The sequence below is a fragment of the Pollicipes pollicipes genome, unplaced genomic scaffold, assembly GCF_011947565.3.
Source record: "Pollicipes pollicipes isolate AB1234 unplaced genomic scaffold, Ppol_2.1 Scaffold_3447;HRSCAF=4054_pilon_pilon_pilon, whole genome shotgun sequence".
Taxonomy (NCBI): Eukaryota; Metazoa; Arthropoda; class Thecostraca; order Pollicipedomorpha; family Pollicipedidae; genus Pollicipes; species Pollicipes pollicipes.
In genome coordinates, this window is record NW_023596297.1 from 539,103 (window position 1) to 550,584 (window position 11,482).

At 61.2% G+C, this 11,482-nt stretch overlaps 1 protein-coding gene and 1 non-coding gene across 2 annotated transcripts; both read left to right on the forward strand.

Moving 5' to 3' along the window:
• Nucleotides 1–6,467: 6,467 nt before the first annotated feature.
• LOC119091449 (transforming growth factor-beta receptor-associated protein 1-like) lies at nucleotides 6,468–9,140 on the forward strand. The gene is made up of 7 exons (XM_037214248.1): nucleotides 6,468–6,482; nucleotides 6,787–6,849; nucleotides 7,585–7,682; nucleotides 8,026–8,221; nucleotides 8,525–8,602; nucleotides 8,870–8,889; nucleotides 9,110–9,140. Exons 1-7 carry the CDS (start codon nucleotides 6,468–6,470, stop codon nucleotides 9,138–9,140), a joined length of 501 nt encoding a protein of 166 aa, XP_037070143.1.
• A 1,388-nt stretch (nucleotides 9,141–10,528) lies between these two features.
• Nucleotides 10,529–10,601, forward strand: TRNAK-UUU (transfer RNA lysine (anticodon UUU)). Its single transcript has one exon. It is a non-coding gene; the product is annotated as a tRNA-Lys (tRNA).
• The last annotated feature ends 881 nt before the right edge of the window (nucleotides 10,602–11,482 follow it).

The window sequence follows — 11,482 nt, forward strand, 5'->3', positions numbered from 1 at the left end:
GATGTCTGAAGTGCTACATTAGTGCCCCATCCCAACCTCCAAACCCAATTTTGTTTGAAACATGGCATGTAAACAATGTGAGCAATGGTTATGAAATGCTGAGTCATGCTATGTTATGAATAAGTTGGGGACATCACTTCTAAAAAATAAAGTTTCCATATAATTGTATGTTCTCCATGAACATGTGTCAGTGGGGTTTTGCCAGAACTCTGACTTCAAATTTTTCAGACATTACATCTGGCATAGTGGTTGCATTACAGCAACAGTTTCAGCTCATACAGACTATGATCCCCAGCATTTCAGGAGTCTGGCACACTGTTGCCACTCACTGCCATGCCAATGAGATGCCATTGTTTCAATGAATTATTATTTTGGAAAGGTCATTTTGGGCAAAAAGATTTCCAAAACCTTTTTCCTAAACACAAGTATTTTGAAGTCATTATTTTGGCCTAGCCTGGGATCACAACATTTGTGCACTAGGCTCACCCCTTATGTCATATTGGCATCCCATGCAGTAGGTGGGATAGATTTTTTGTAGTCTGAGCTTGTCCATCCAAGCCAAGGCCAGCCAAGCCCAGCTTGCCATAGCTGTGTTTAACCTATGTCAGGTGTAGGTTGAAGATGGTTTGATGTATAGCAAATTTATTCACTGCATTTGTTGTAAGCCAACAGGTAGTTTTCCATGCCAGGATGCAAAAGTATGCAAAAATGTGACAACCCTGTGACCTAATTGTTCAGATATTATCACACCATTGCCCTCATCCTATGAGATGACCAGCAGCTGTCTTCCCCCCTCCCCCCCCTCTTGAAAGTGCCATCCTGACTGACCCACCTCCATACCCATGCCTTGCCCACCATCCTGATGACATGGCAAATGTTTGTAAGTCATTCTGTGCCAAATAAACACTGGGTGGCAGCTGGAGATCAAGCTCAGGGGTGGCTTGGCTTGTTCCAACTCGCTGCCTGTGGGGTGAGCAGGCCAGGTAGCTAACAGCTGTATGGTTGGGTAGGGATCCACAATTGTTTCGTTGGATTTGTGATGGTGACGTGGGTGGTGGCTGATTGGTGCATTGTTTTCAGCTGCTTGCAATATTGATATTTGTCACAGCTTATGGAATTGTGTCTCAAGCAACAGTATCAAGCGGTGTGGTGTAGCTGTCAATTCGGGTCTAGTAGTGTGCATTGTCATGAGGCAAGGAAACAAGCATTGCTGGCCACTTCATTGTTTATGCTTCATTAGTTGAATATCAAAGCTTCAGCAACTCGACTTCCCTGCCCACAGGCTGATGGATCGCGGGTGGTGGCTGTGCGCACCAGGTGTTCTTTTTTTTGTGCCACTTCGCTTTTTTCGCAGTATTTAAAAAGATCGCGTGCAGCGTGGACGGACTGCCATGGGCGTAATGGCAGCCCAGTAGTGTCCATGAAGTGAAGAAGTGTCATGTGCCACGAAGCCTCAGGAAGGTGCCACCTGGCGGCAGATATCGGCGGTGGAGGCGGGCGGCGTCGATCTGTACCTGGGCACCACGTCCGGCCTGGTGTTGCGCTACCAGTACCAGGTGGACAAGCACGACCGCACCGTGCCGCCCTCCAGCGCGCTGCTCACCTTCAAGGTCTTCGGCACGGTCAGTGCCGGCCACAGGAGTGATCTCTGCCTCCGGTCTGCCAGGCGCTGGGCTGCAGAGAGACGGCGGCCGACGGCATGTCGGCGACCTGGCTGCTTTCATCAGAAAACACGACGCTCAGTCAGGGCGTCGTTGGGCGGACCTTGTTGACGTTTAGTCGCTGCTGCTTACAGGGTTGTCAGTGTTGGTATTGTGATGAGATGGCGCTGAAACCTTATTCATTTTACTATATTAATATTTCATATGTTATGCGCTATTGTCCCGGCGGGCGGCTGCTTTCATATTGCGGTAGCTGTTTATTAAACCCGTTGCCTAGTCAAAAACTAAGGTTGATGGAATTGCCAAATCACGCGTAGAATATTTTACTGCGATGGATGCATTGCAGTGGTGATTTCGACGGCATTACGATTTCGTGCGTAACGCTGACCTGCACCAGTTTCAATTCACCACTGACTGCCCGCGGCGCATCAAATCATTATCACTGGTGAGTGTTGTATTTGAATCAGGTTGATGTCCACCTTCCCCTGCAGCTTCTCTTGGACATTGGCGTCCCTGTCCCATTGATGCCGGTTGGGCCCCTGGTAGGGCCTCGTCCACGTAGTGCGTTAACACTCATCAGTGTATCCGTCATGCGGAAGCGGAACACGGCTCCTTATCGCCCTGTCCCACAACACCCTTTGACCCGCCCACGGCCCGTGGTGCCGCGGTTAGCCCGCCTTCGTGACGGCCACCTGCCGGCGCTGGCGCCCGTGATCCCGGCCGTCGCTCTCGGGGAGGCGCAGTGACCCGGCCGTCCCCCTCTGGCAGGTCCCCATGACCCCGGCAGTCCCATCTGGGCAGGTCCCCATGACCCCGGCCGTCCTTTCTGACAGGCGCCGGTGACCCCGGTCGTCCCCCTCTGTCAGGCGCCGGTGACCTCCGGCCGTCCCCTTCTGACAGGCGCCGGTGACACCCGGTCGTCCCCCTCTGGCAGGCGCCGGTACCCCGGCCGTCCCCTCTGACAGGCGCCGGTGACCCCCGGCCGTTCCCCTCTGGCATGGGGCCGGTGACCACCGGTCGTCCCCTCTGGCAGGCCCTTGTAACACCGGCCGTTCCCTCCGGCAGCGCCGGTGACTCGGCTGTGCCTGGCGTCGGCGCTGGAGCGGCTGCTGGTTCTGGTCGACGAGACGCTGCTGACCGTGCACGCCGCCCTCGCTCTCCCCCGTGGACGGCTACGCCCGGCAACGCGGTGTCACCGCCCTGGCCGTCAACGCCAACCCGCGCACGGCCCACCCCTTCTCCATACAGGTGGGCACGGCGCGGCGGCCGGACCGGGGCCGGGGCCGGGGCCGGGGGTGAGGTCAAGTGGCGCGTGACGGCCGGCTGGCAACGAGCTGGCGGCTTTATGCTCATCTGTTATTGGTCGCGCTAAGGAGCATGTAAGTCATGTAAAAGCCCCTGTTAAGGGCTGTTCCGTATTATTGCAGCGCGACGAGCCATATGTGTCAAAATTATGCGTGCAAGACCACATTTGTAGGATTTTGCGTGCTTTGAAAAATGCGGTGCGTGACACGCTTTATAAATAGTGTCCGCACAATATTTGATTTGTTTCGGTAGTGTGGTCAATGGTTGTGTGAACCAACCCACTGTCCCCCACTTGCTGTATGGTCTCGGCACCCGTCCCCGGGTCTGCGTGTTCTTCTCCTCTGAACCTGATTTGGCTGGAAAATCTGTCGTGCCTGCTTGGGTCGCTCTGCCGTGCGTTAAGGCATGTTCGTACTGATCTATGTCATGCGCGTATTTGATTTTGTGTCATCTAACTTTTCCCACATCGATCCCTGATTCGTGATCCCTCAAATCTGCCAGGTAAGCCTCACGACCGTGCAGTCTGCCCTCGCCCCCTGTCTGTCTCCTGTTCTTCTCGGGCGTCTGTGTCCGTCTCACCGCGCCTCACCTCCCCCAGCTCGGCGCCGCCTGCTCTGACCCATGCCCCTCCCCCTCGGCCAGGTGTGCCTGGCGCGCCGGCGCCAGCTGGTGGTGCTGGACGTGACCGAGGCCGGCCTGCAGCCGGTGCGCGAGCTGGCCGTGCCCTGAGCGCGTGCACGCGCTGGCCGTGAACGGCGACGCCGTGTGCGCAGCCGTCGGAGGGCAGCTACCTCGTGTTCCAGCTGTCCAGCGGGCGGCGCCAGCCGCTGTTCGAGTTCGACCCGGCCAGCGTGCGGCCGTTGGTCAGAGCCATCCACCAGGTGCGGGGCGGCGGCGCCTGGCAGTGACGCCAGGCCGGCGAGGTCACGACTTGGCTGGCCAGGGGTGTCGTCCCATGTCAATCAGATGAAGTGGTGTGCTTGATGTCGGTCGGGTATGTGGGCGGCTCCGACCGGCAGGGGTTAGAGGCGTCAGTCAGGCAGGGGCACTGCGAAGGGAGCTGTTCCCATTGGTGGGGAGCAAGTGTCGCAGCACTGTTTGCATGCGTGCCCAGCAGTCGGTGCCGGGAACAGTCTGAGACGGTTGTGGATGTTTCCCTGCGTCAAGAAGGCACACGGGTTGGCTGGGTGGGGACTTATTGATATAGACCGATTGTCTCAAACTGGAATGCTAGAGGTTCAAGTATGCGGTTCCCAGCCCCACAAAAGGCGTCATTCTGTTTAGCGTGCCGTTTAAACGCTACGGGCAAGAACAATGGCGCAATGGCATTATTGGGAAATGGGGAAGGTTTGAAGCTTGCCAAAACGGCTCGGACGACGCATACGCAAGTGCTGCAAGAAGGACTTTCAAGCAGGAAAGAGGAGAGTATTCAGATCTTCATAGCTGTACCGTGTACGGATGACGGCTGCCGTCTGATTGGCAGGGATCACCTCCGACAACCCTCGGGCGCTGCGGCGGCTCGGATCTGTTACTGTGGTCGGAGGGTCGGCAGCGGCCGTGGCGCTCCTCACAGCGCGCTGTCGTGTTCCAGGAGGAGTTTCTCGTGCTCGGTCCGTCTGGCCTGGCCATGTTCGCGCTAATGACGGGCACTTCGGAGCGGCCCCCCGTGCAGCTGCGGCCGGGCGTGCGTGCCTGGACCTACCAGCACCCGTACATCATCACCTCCGACAGCAGCGGTATCACCCTAGTCAGGTGAGGCCCAGCAACTGCCGTAACAAGCCGGGGGATACCGGTGACCGGGGTCATTATCACCTCACAGATAGCGGCTTCTCTATGTCTAGGTGCGTGTGTTGAATCATCCCATTGACTCTAAGTCAAGAACCTTAGCTGGAAGCAAGATAACGCAAATGAAGGGAAAAGTTTTTTCAGTTTCAGTGCTAGCATATTTAACCTTTATAGTGTCTGAATTACCTTGCATTTTTGTCCACCGCGTGTGTCATGATCGTAGCGCGTGCAGAAGCGCCGCGCTGGCCTATGTCTGTGTCCCTCATCCCTGGTCAGTGAGTGCGTCCCTCGTCCCTGGCCAGCGGCTGCGTCCCTCGTCCCTGGCCAGCGGCTGCGTCCCTCGTCCCTGGCCAGTGGGTGCGTCCCTCGCCCCTGGCCAGTGGGTGCGTCCCTCGTCCCTGGCCAGCGGGTGCGTCCGTCGTCCCTGGCCTGCGGCTGCGTCCCTCGTCCCTGACCTGAGGACCGTCTCTGACCTCCCGCCGCCGTCGGTGCGTAGCGCGCTGGATGGCCAGCGGCGCCAGGAGCTGGCCGTGCCGGACACGGCGCTGCTGGACAATTTCGACGGCACGCTGCTGGCGTGCGCCGGCGACACCGTGCTCGCGCTCTGCCCGGTGCCGTGGGAGGCGCAGGTCCAGGTACGGCGCGGCCCGTGCTCTGGCCCGTCCGGTCTGCCGGCCGACACGTGGTCGGAGTTGGCGCCCCCCGCTAAGTGCCCTGTCGGGACAGGTCCCAGGTTGACGCCACCTGTCCCCATGTGCCCGGCCCGTGCTGGTCGCCGGCCCAAGTGTGATACGTATTTGGTACCTTGGCGGGAGCAGGCTTGGGTGCGAGAGCTGCTCCTGTGCGCGGAGGGCTCGGGCTCGAGGGAGGATGCCGCTCGGGTCCCCTGGCAGTCGCGAATTCAAATGTCAGCTGTGGGGTCCCCTGCCCCACCTTTGGCGAGCTTGGGCACGGCGCTATTCGGGGTTCTTGCCAGCGCAAGTCTCCGACACGTAACTGTTACCCCGCTGCCCCGCGCCCTCAAGCTGAAGTGGTCCGGGTAGGTTTCTTCACTCAGCCCCGCCACAGGGTAGCCGCAGGTCAAAGTTCAGACTCCTGTCTCGCTTCTCCAGTTCTCAAGCTCGTTCGGGGCGCGCGATCATGTGATTCCGTGCAGTGCGCCGGCACTCTGCACGGAATGGCACGTGCACGGTGGGCGCGCCGGCGCTCCCACCGCTGCCCAGAGTGCCGCCGTCCGCCCGCGGTCTGCCGACCCGCCTCATCCCCCCGCCCGCCTCACCTGAGCCCGTGCGCGGCAGGCGCTGATCGGGGCCGGCGAGCTGGAGGCGGCCGCGGCACTGCTGGAGGGCGCGCGGCCCGCCGCGCCGGCCGCTGCCGCCGTGCGCCGCCTGCTCGGCCTCTCGCTGCTGGCGGCCGGTCGCGGCGAGCAAGCCTCCGACCTGCTGCTGCAGGCCGGCGTCCGGCCGGCGGAGGTGAGTCCCCAGTCCGCCACCGCCGTCTGCTGACTGGTGTGTGTGCGTGTGCTGTGCCGGCTGGCTGGGGTGGCGGACAGCGGACCACGGTCTGAAAGGCGCCGGAACACTGCCGGCTGGGCACGGCTGAGACGTGTCACGCGTGTCACGTATTCAGTGATGGGCAGGCCGCCACATTACTGAATGGCGTGTTGTGGCGGCCTGCCGTGTGCTGCGGCAGTGACACTTGGCACGTGTCGGTCGGATGGCACCAACAATGGTATGCCCCCAAAAGGAATATATCCACCATCACACAATCTAGGGGCACGGGTCAGTCTGCTGAACACAGCTTTCGATTCGCTAAGTTACATTGGCTTCATCCCCCCCCCCCCTCCGGCGACAGCGGCAGCAGCAGCCGGTGGTCCGGTCCGTGTATCCAGCTTGCTTGCCGCCCGCTCCACTGACGGCGCCTGTTCCTTCATCAGCTGATGGGCCTGGTGCCGGACCTGCTGCCGGCCGGCGGCGTCGGCGCCGCCGCCGCCGTCCTGACCGAGGTGCCCGCCCTGGCCGCCCTCTCCGACCAGCAGCGCCGACAGTTCCTGGTGCACCACCTGATGCTGGCGCGCGACGAGGCGCCGAACAGAACGGTACGACCGGCCGGCGCGACGGCGGGAGCGCGCGCGAGCGGATCGGCGGTGCGCTGCCCGTGGGCCAGTTCTCCGCAAACGTGGATGGATGTCAGATGTTCACTAAGCCGCCGAAAGCACATGTGGATAGTTTGGCATGTAAGCGATAGTCTCACACACTTTTGACCGGTTTGTCTCAGGTCTGAAGTTTTTGATCCTTGTGGTATTTACTTTGAAGTTGCATGACTACCACTTTGAAGTAGTCTTTTAGAGCTCAGCATAGGCTCGCAGATAGCGATTGCTGGCGGCGGCATCAGCGCTGTTTGGATTCCTGGCGTCGCTTCAGTGCGCTTGTTTCCAAGTCGTGACCAAATGCTCGCATTCTCTTTGGGTCCGTCCACTGCGATGCTGGCCCAGGGAGAAGACCAGATTTTGATGGGCGAATTCAATTGCCGAAAGGTGACGGAACAGCTACTTTTTCGCCTATACAAGCGTGCCGTACACGTCTCAGCACCGCCTGACCCACGGGCCGTGACCGTGGCCGTGCCCTGTCCGGGAGGTGGGCCTCTGACCCAAGCCCCCGCACCGCAGGAGGTGGACACGGCGCTGGTGCTGCTGCTGGCCGGGCGGCCGGACGCGCTGGCGCAGTTCGTGCGCGAGCGGCGGCCGGTGTGTGACACGGCCCGCTGCGCGGGTCCGCTGACGGCCGCCGGCCAGGCCGCCGCGCTCGGTCAGCTGCTGCTCACGGCCGGTCAGACCGAGGCGGCGCTCGCTCTCTGGACCGACGTCGTGCAGGGACGGCAGGCGGGCGACGGTGGCGCCGCCCTGCGCTTCATGGCGGACGCGCTCGCCAGGTTAGCTGCACCGAGCGGGCCGGTGGTGGCTGTTAACTGCTGCGGCGTTGTTTGGATAGATGTGCGGGCGGATAAGTTGTTGAATCGTCTGATAATGTTTAAGATGTAGCGTGGGCCCTAGCCCTTTTGCTATTCCTGTGTTTTCCGTGCTCACTGCATTGGTGACAGTAAACAGCATCTGAGTTCACCGGTTCTATCCGGTTTGCTGTCCTGTCGTAGTATCGAGGCCACAGCTTATGTGTGGGACGCCCCCACGTCATGCCTGCTGCCGGTGCCCGCCTCCGCACGGCGGCCGGACGCGGGCTTGGGCCGGCGCGCTGAGTCTGACTCCCCTCCCCGGCAGCGTCGAGGACGCCAGCCTGGTGCGCCGGTTCGCCGACTGCATGCTGGAGGCCGACCCGGAGCAGGGCGCGCGCGTGTTCATCGCGCGGTCGGCGGCCGGCGCGCTCGCCGCCGACGAGGCGTGTACCTTCCTGAAGCGGTACCCGGCCGCGCTCACGCTCTACCTCGAGGACCGGGTGCTGCACAAACACGAGCAGGTGCGCCGCAGCACTGGGTCACTTGTGATCACACGTGACAGGCGCAGTCTCGCTCGGGTACTGTGGCGCTCGTGTTACCGGTCGGCGGTGTCCGGCCTCGTCGACGTCTGCTTTCTGGTACGGATCGGGCCGCCTTGTCACGTCAGCTCATGCCAGTTAATGGCCAAGCCGGTCATCTGTTTTGAAAACGTCATGCGACCAGGTCGTCCGTGATTTTCATCCCCAGCACGACGATCGCCCCCCCCCCCCCCCCTCATCCGACACCCGTGCCCGCCGCCTCTGACGTCGTTCGGCCACCCCCAGTCGGAGCGCTTGTCGACGCAGTTGGCCGGCCTGTACCTGGACCGGGCGGCGCAGAGCCGGCAGCTGGGCGGCGACGAGGCGGCGCCGGCCGGCCGCCTGCTGGCGCTGCTCCGCTCACCGGCGCCACTTCGCGTCTCGGCGCTGCTGCAGCGCACGCTCGCGCTCCGGCTGGACCGCTGCCGCCGCCCACCTCTACGCCCGGGTACGCGCTCCGTCCGGGGCATCGGGGCTGGGTGGTCGGCCCGCCGCCCTGGCGCCGGCGCTGCTGGTGACGGCGTGGGTGTCCCGGGCTTGGGATCATGTGCAGGGGAGCGCCCGCGCTCGCTCCGTCTCATCTGTGAGCAGGTGCTGGACATTGTGGTCCGGTCTATTGCGGTGAGGAGGGCGTGGTGCGGAGGCCTGTCGCCGGTGTGCAGCGGCCGGGGCAGCCTGCTGGTCCGTCTGCGCCGGGGTCGGGCGAGCTCGGCGGCGCTCTGTCGTGGGTGGGGTTACCGGGGTGGTGGGCGTGTGCCGGCGCCGCGTGAGCTCGGCGGTCCGTGCCCACCACCGCCGGCTTGGCTCGACCCTGGCCCGTGCGCGCCGCAGGCGGGGGAGCACGAGAAGGCGCTGGAGCTAGTGGCCGGCGCCGACGGACCGGGCGAGGCGCTGGCGTTCGCGCTGGAGCTGGCGCCGCGGCCGGACGCGCCGCTCCGGCGCCGCCTCTTCCACGCCCTGCTCGAGATGCACCTGCGCCCCGACAACGACAAGTAGGTCCAGCGCCCGACAGCAGCGGCCGAGCCGTACGCGGTCTGGTAACGGCAGGAGACGCGCTCCGCCGGGTGGCCCGTGGGGCCGCGGTATGTGGCGGCGGCGGAGTGTCCATCGCCTGCCAGTGGCGAGTCAACACTGCTGGGCGGCGGCTGGAGGCGGCTCACCGCGCGACAACGGGTATCGGTCCGTGTAGGGTACAGTGGTGCTGGTAGATGAGCTTGTAGGGCTTCTCCCTTTTCGGCAGCATTCTTGGATATGTCCGGGCTTTTCTCGCGCCCAAGTGAAAAAAGCGTGAAAGACTATGATCGGGGGGAGAAAAGATAACCACACAAAACCGCTCATGGTCACACTGTCGGCATGCCTTAGAGCGTCCATGTGTGTGTGTGTATGGGCGCAGGGGCGTTCTGGACGACTGAAGTGGGACATCCACCTGACGCCGGGTGTCAGCCAGTCTGGGTCCGCGGGGTGACCTTAGGTCGCCCGCTGGTCCGGCAGGCAAACAGTCCGGTGGGTGACGTACACACAGCCGTCGAGAGGTCATCATCGGGTCCAGGCTGATGTGGCTCGTCCCAGTTTTTCCGTTCCCGAGTGACGGCTGTGTGGAGGGACTGCCGGCTGGTATCCGACTAGTTCCAACTCCGACGCAGCCATGTGTGGTATTCAGATTGTCTCTGGAGCTGGATCTCGGAATTAATATTTAGGTCACGAACATGAACGAGGTCGCAACCAATGCACCATCCTCTCGGCGCCCATGACATATTGCTTGTTGTCATTGTTTCATATCTCATTTCAATTCGTCTTCGAATTGCTTACTTTGGCTTCAGCAGTGGGCAACTAGTTGTTCAATCGTCCGTTGTGGGCGATTGTAGTGAGGAATGAGGTGTCACTGCGGGAAAATCGGGTTAGTGAGTTCGCCACGGTGTTCTGAACTTCACTTCCCGTTGAAGCCAACATTTTTGGACGATGCATGTGAACTAAGGAGGCTGCTGACGGGAATGGGGATGCCGAGGCTGTAACGATCATAGAACCAGAGGTTTTCTACGTGCGTGATTGGCATGACAAAGCATTTAGTATTCCTTCCATTATTACCAGACGTCATTGTGTAGGGGATTGCTACGAAGGTTTAACACGTAATAAATGTAAATTAACCAGTGCGTGTAACCGCGTGTGTTGCGAACATGACTTGAGGTGCAGCGGCTTGAGCTAGTAAGGCATCCCTGGTTTATTGGCCTTTTAGCACCCATGGCGCCAGTGGCCCGGATAGCTCAGTTGGTAGAGCGTTAGGCTTTTAACCTAACGGTCCAGGGTTCGAGTCCCTGTTCGGGCGACACTTTTCGCTTTTTGTCTTTCGTGCTGTGTTGTGCCAATGAAATGGAACATTTACTAGCGCTGGTGGTCGGTCCAATAATCACTTCTACCTGAAAAATCCCTGAACTTTTCCACGCTATTGGCTGACAACCAAAAGTTGCAATAGTGTTGAGATGTCGGTAAATCCTAGTGCTTTTTGATCTGACTCCAGGATGCGGACATCACGTCCCTGTTCCGCAATGCTCCGCATTTTGTCAAGCATATCTCATGTAATTGTAAAACTTGTTTATTTCAGATATGAATTCGCGGTTGTGGGCTATTTACCCCATTGTCAGCACTCCGAGGCCTTCTTTGAACAGTGCTGAATTCCGTCATGGCGTGAGATCTCGTCCCCTGTCACCCGTCCACCGCACGGCCCGAGCTCACAGCGCCCGACCTGCCGGCAGCGTGGCGGCGGCGCTGGAGCTGCTCAATGTCTGGGGCGGCGAGCTGGAGCTGGGCCGGGCGCTGGCGGCGCTGCCGGACGCCTGGTCGGCGGCCGTGGTGGGGCCGTTCCTGCTGGCGGCGGCGCGCCGACACCTGCACCGGCGGCACACGGCGGCGGCGGCGCGCGGCCTGGCGCGGGCCGAGGACGGCCACTGGCAGCGCCAGCTGGCCAAGCACCGCAGCCGCCGCCTCCACCTGCCGGCCAACACGTCAGTGCACCGGCTGGCGGCCGGGACGCGGGCCTGGGAGCGGCGGCGTGCGTGAGGGAGGGGGGGGGGGGGGTGGGGTGAGGAGAGGAATGGGTGGGCCTGACGGCCGGAGCACGGAGTCTCTCAGTGGACTGTTCGCTGGGTTTCAGCGGTTTGCTGTCCCTGGATTGCACTGGTTAGTTTCGTTGTGACATGTGTGGGACAA

Bases quoted from the DNA above. Each gene is read 5' to 3' on its own strand.
- LOC119091449 (XM_037214248.1), top strand. The intron at 7,683-8,025 runs GTTAGCTGCACC...CCTCCCCGGCAG, and splicing joins ATGGCGGACGCGCTCGCCAG to CGTCGAGGACGCCAGCCTGG. The intron at 8,222-8,524 runs GTGCGCCGCAGC...GGCCACCCCCAG, and splicing joins TGCTGCACAAACACGAGCAG to TCGGAGCGCTTGTCGACGCA.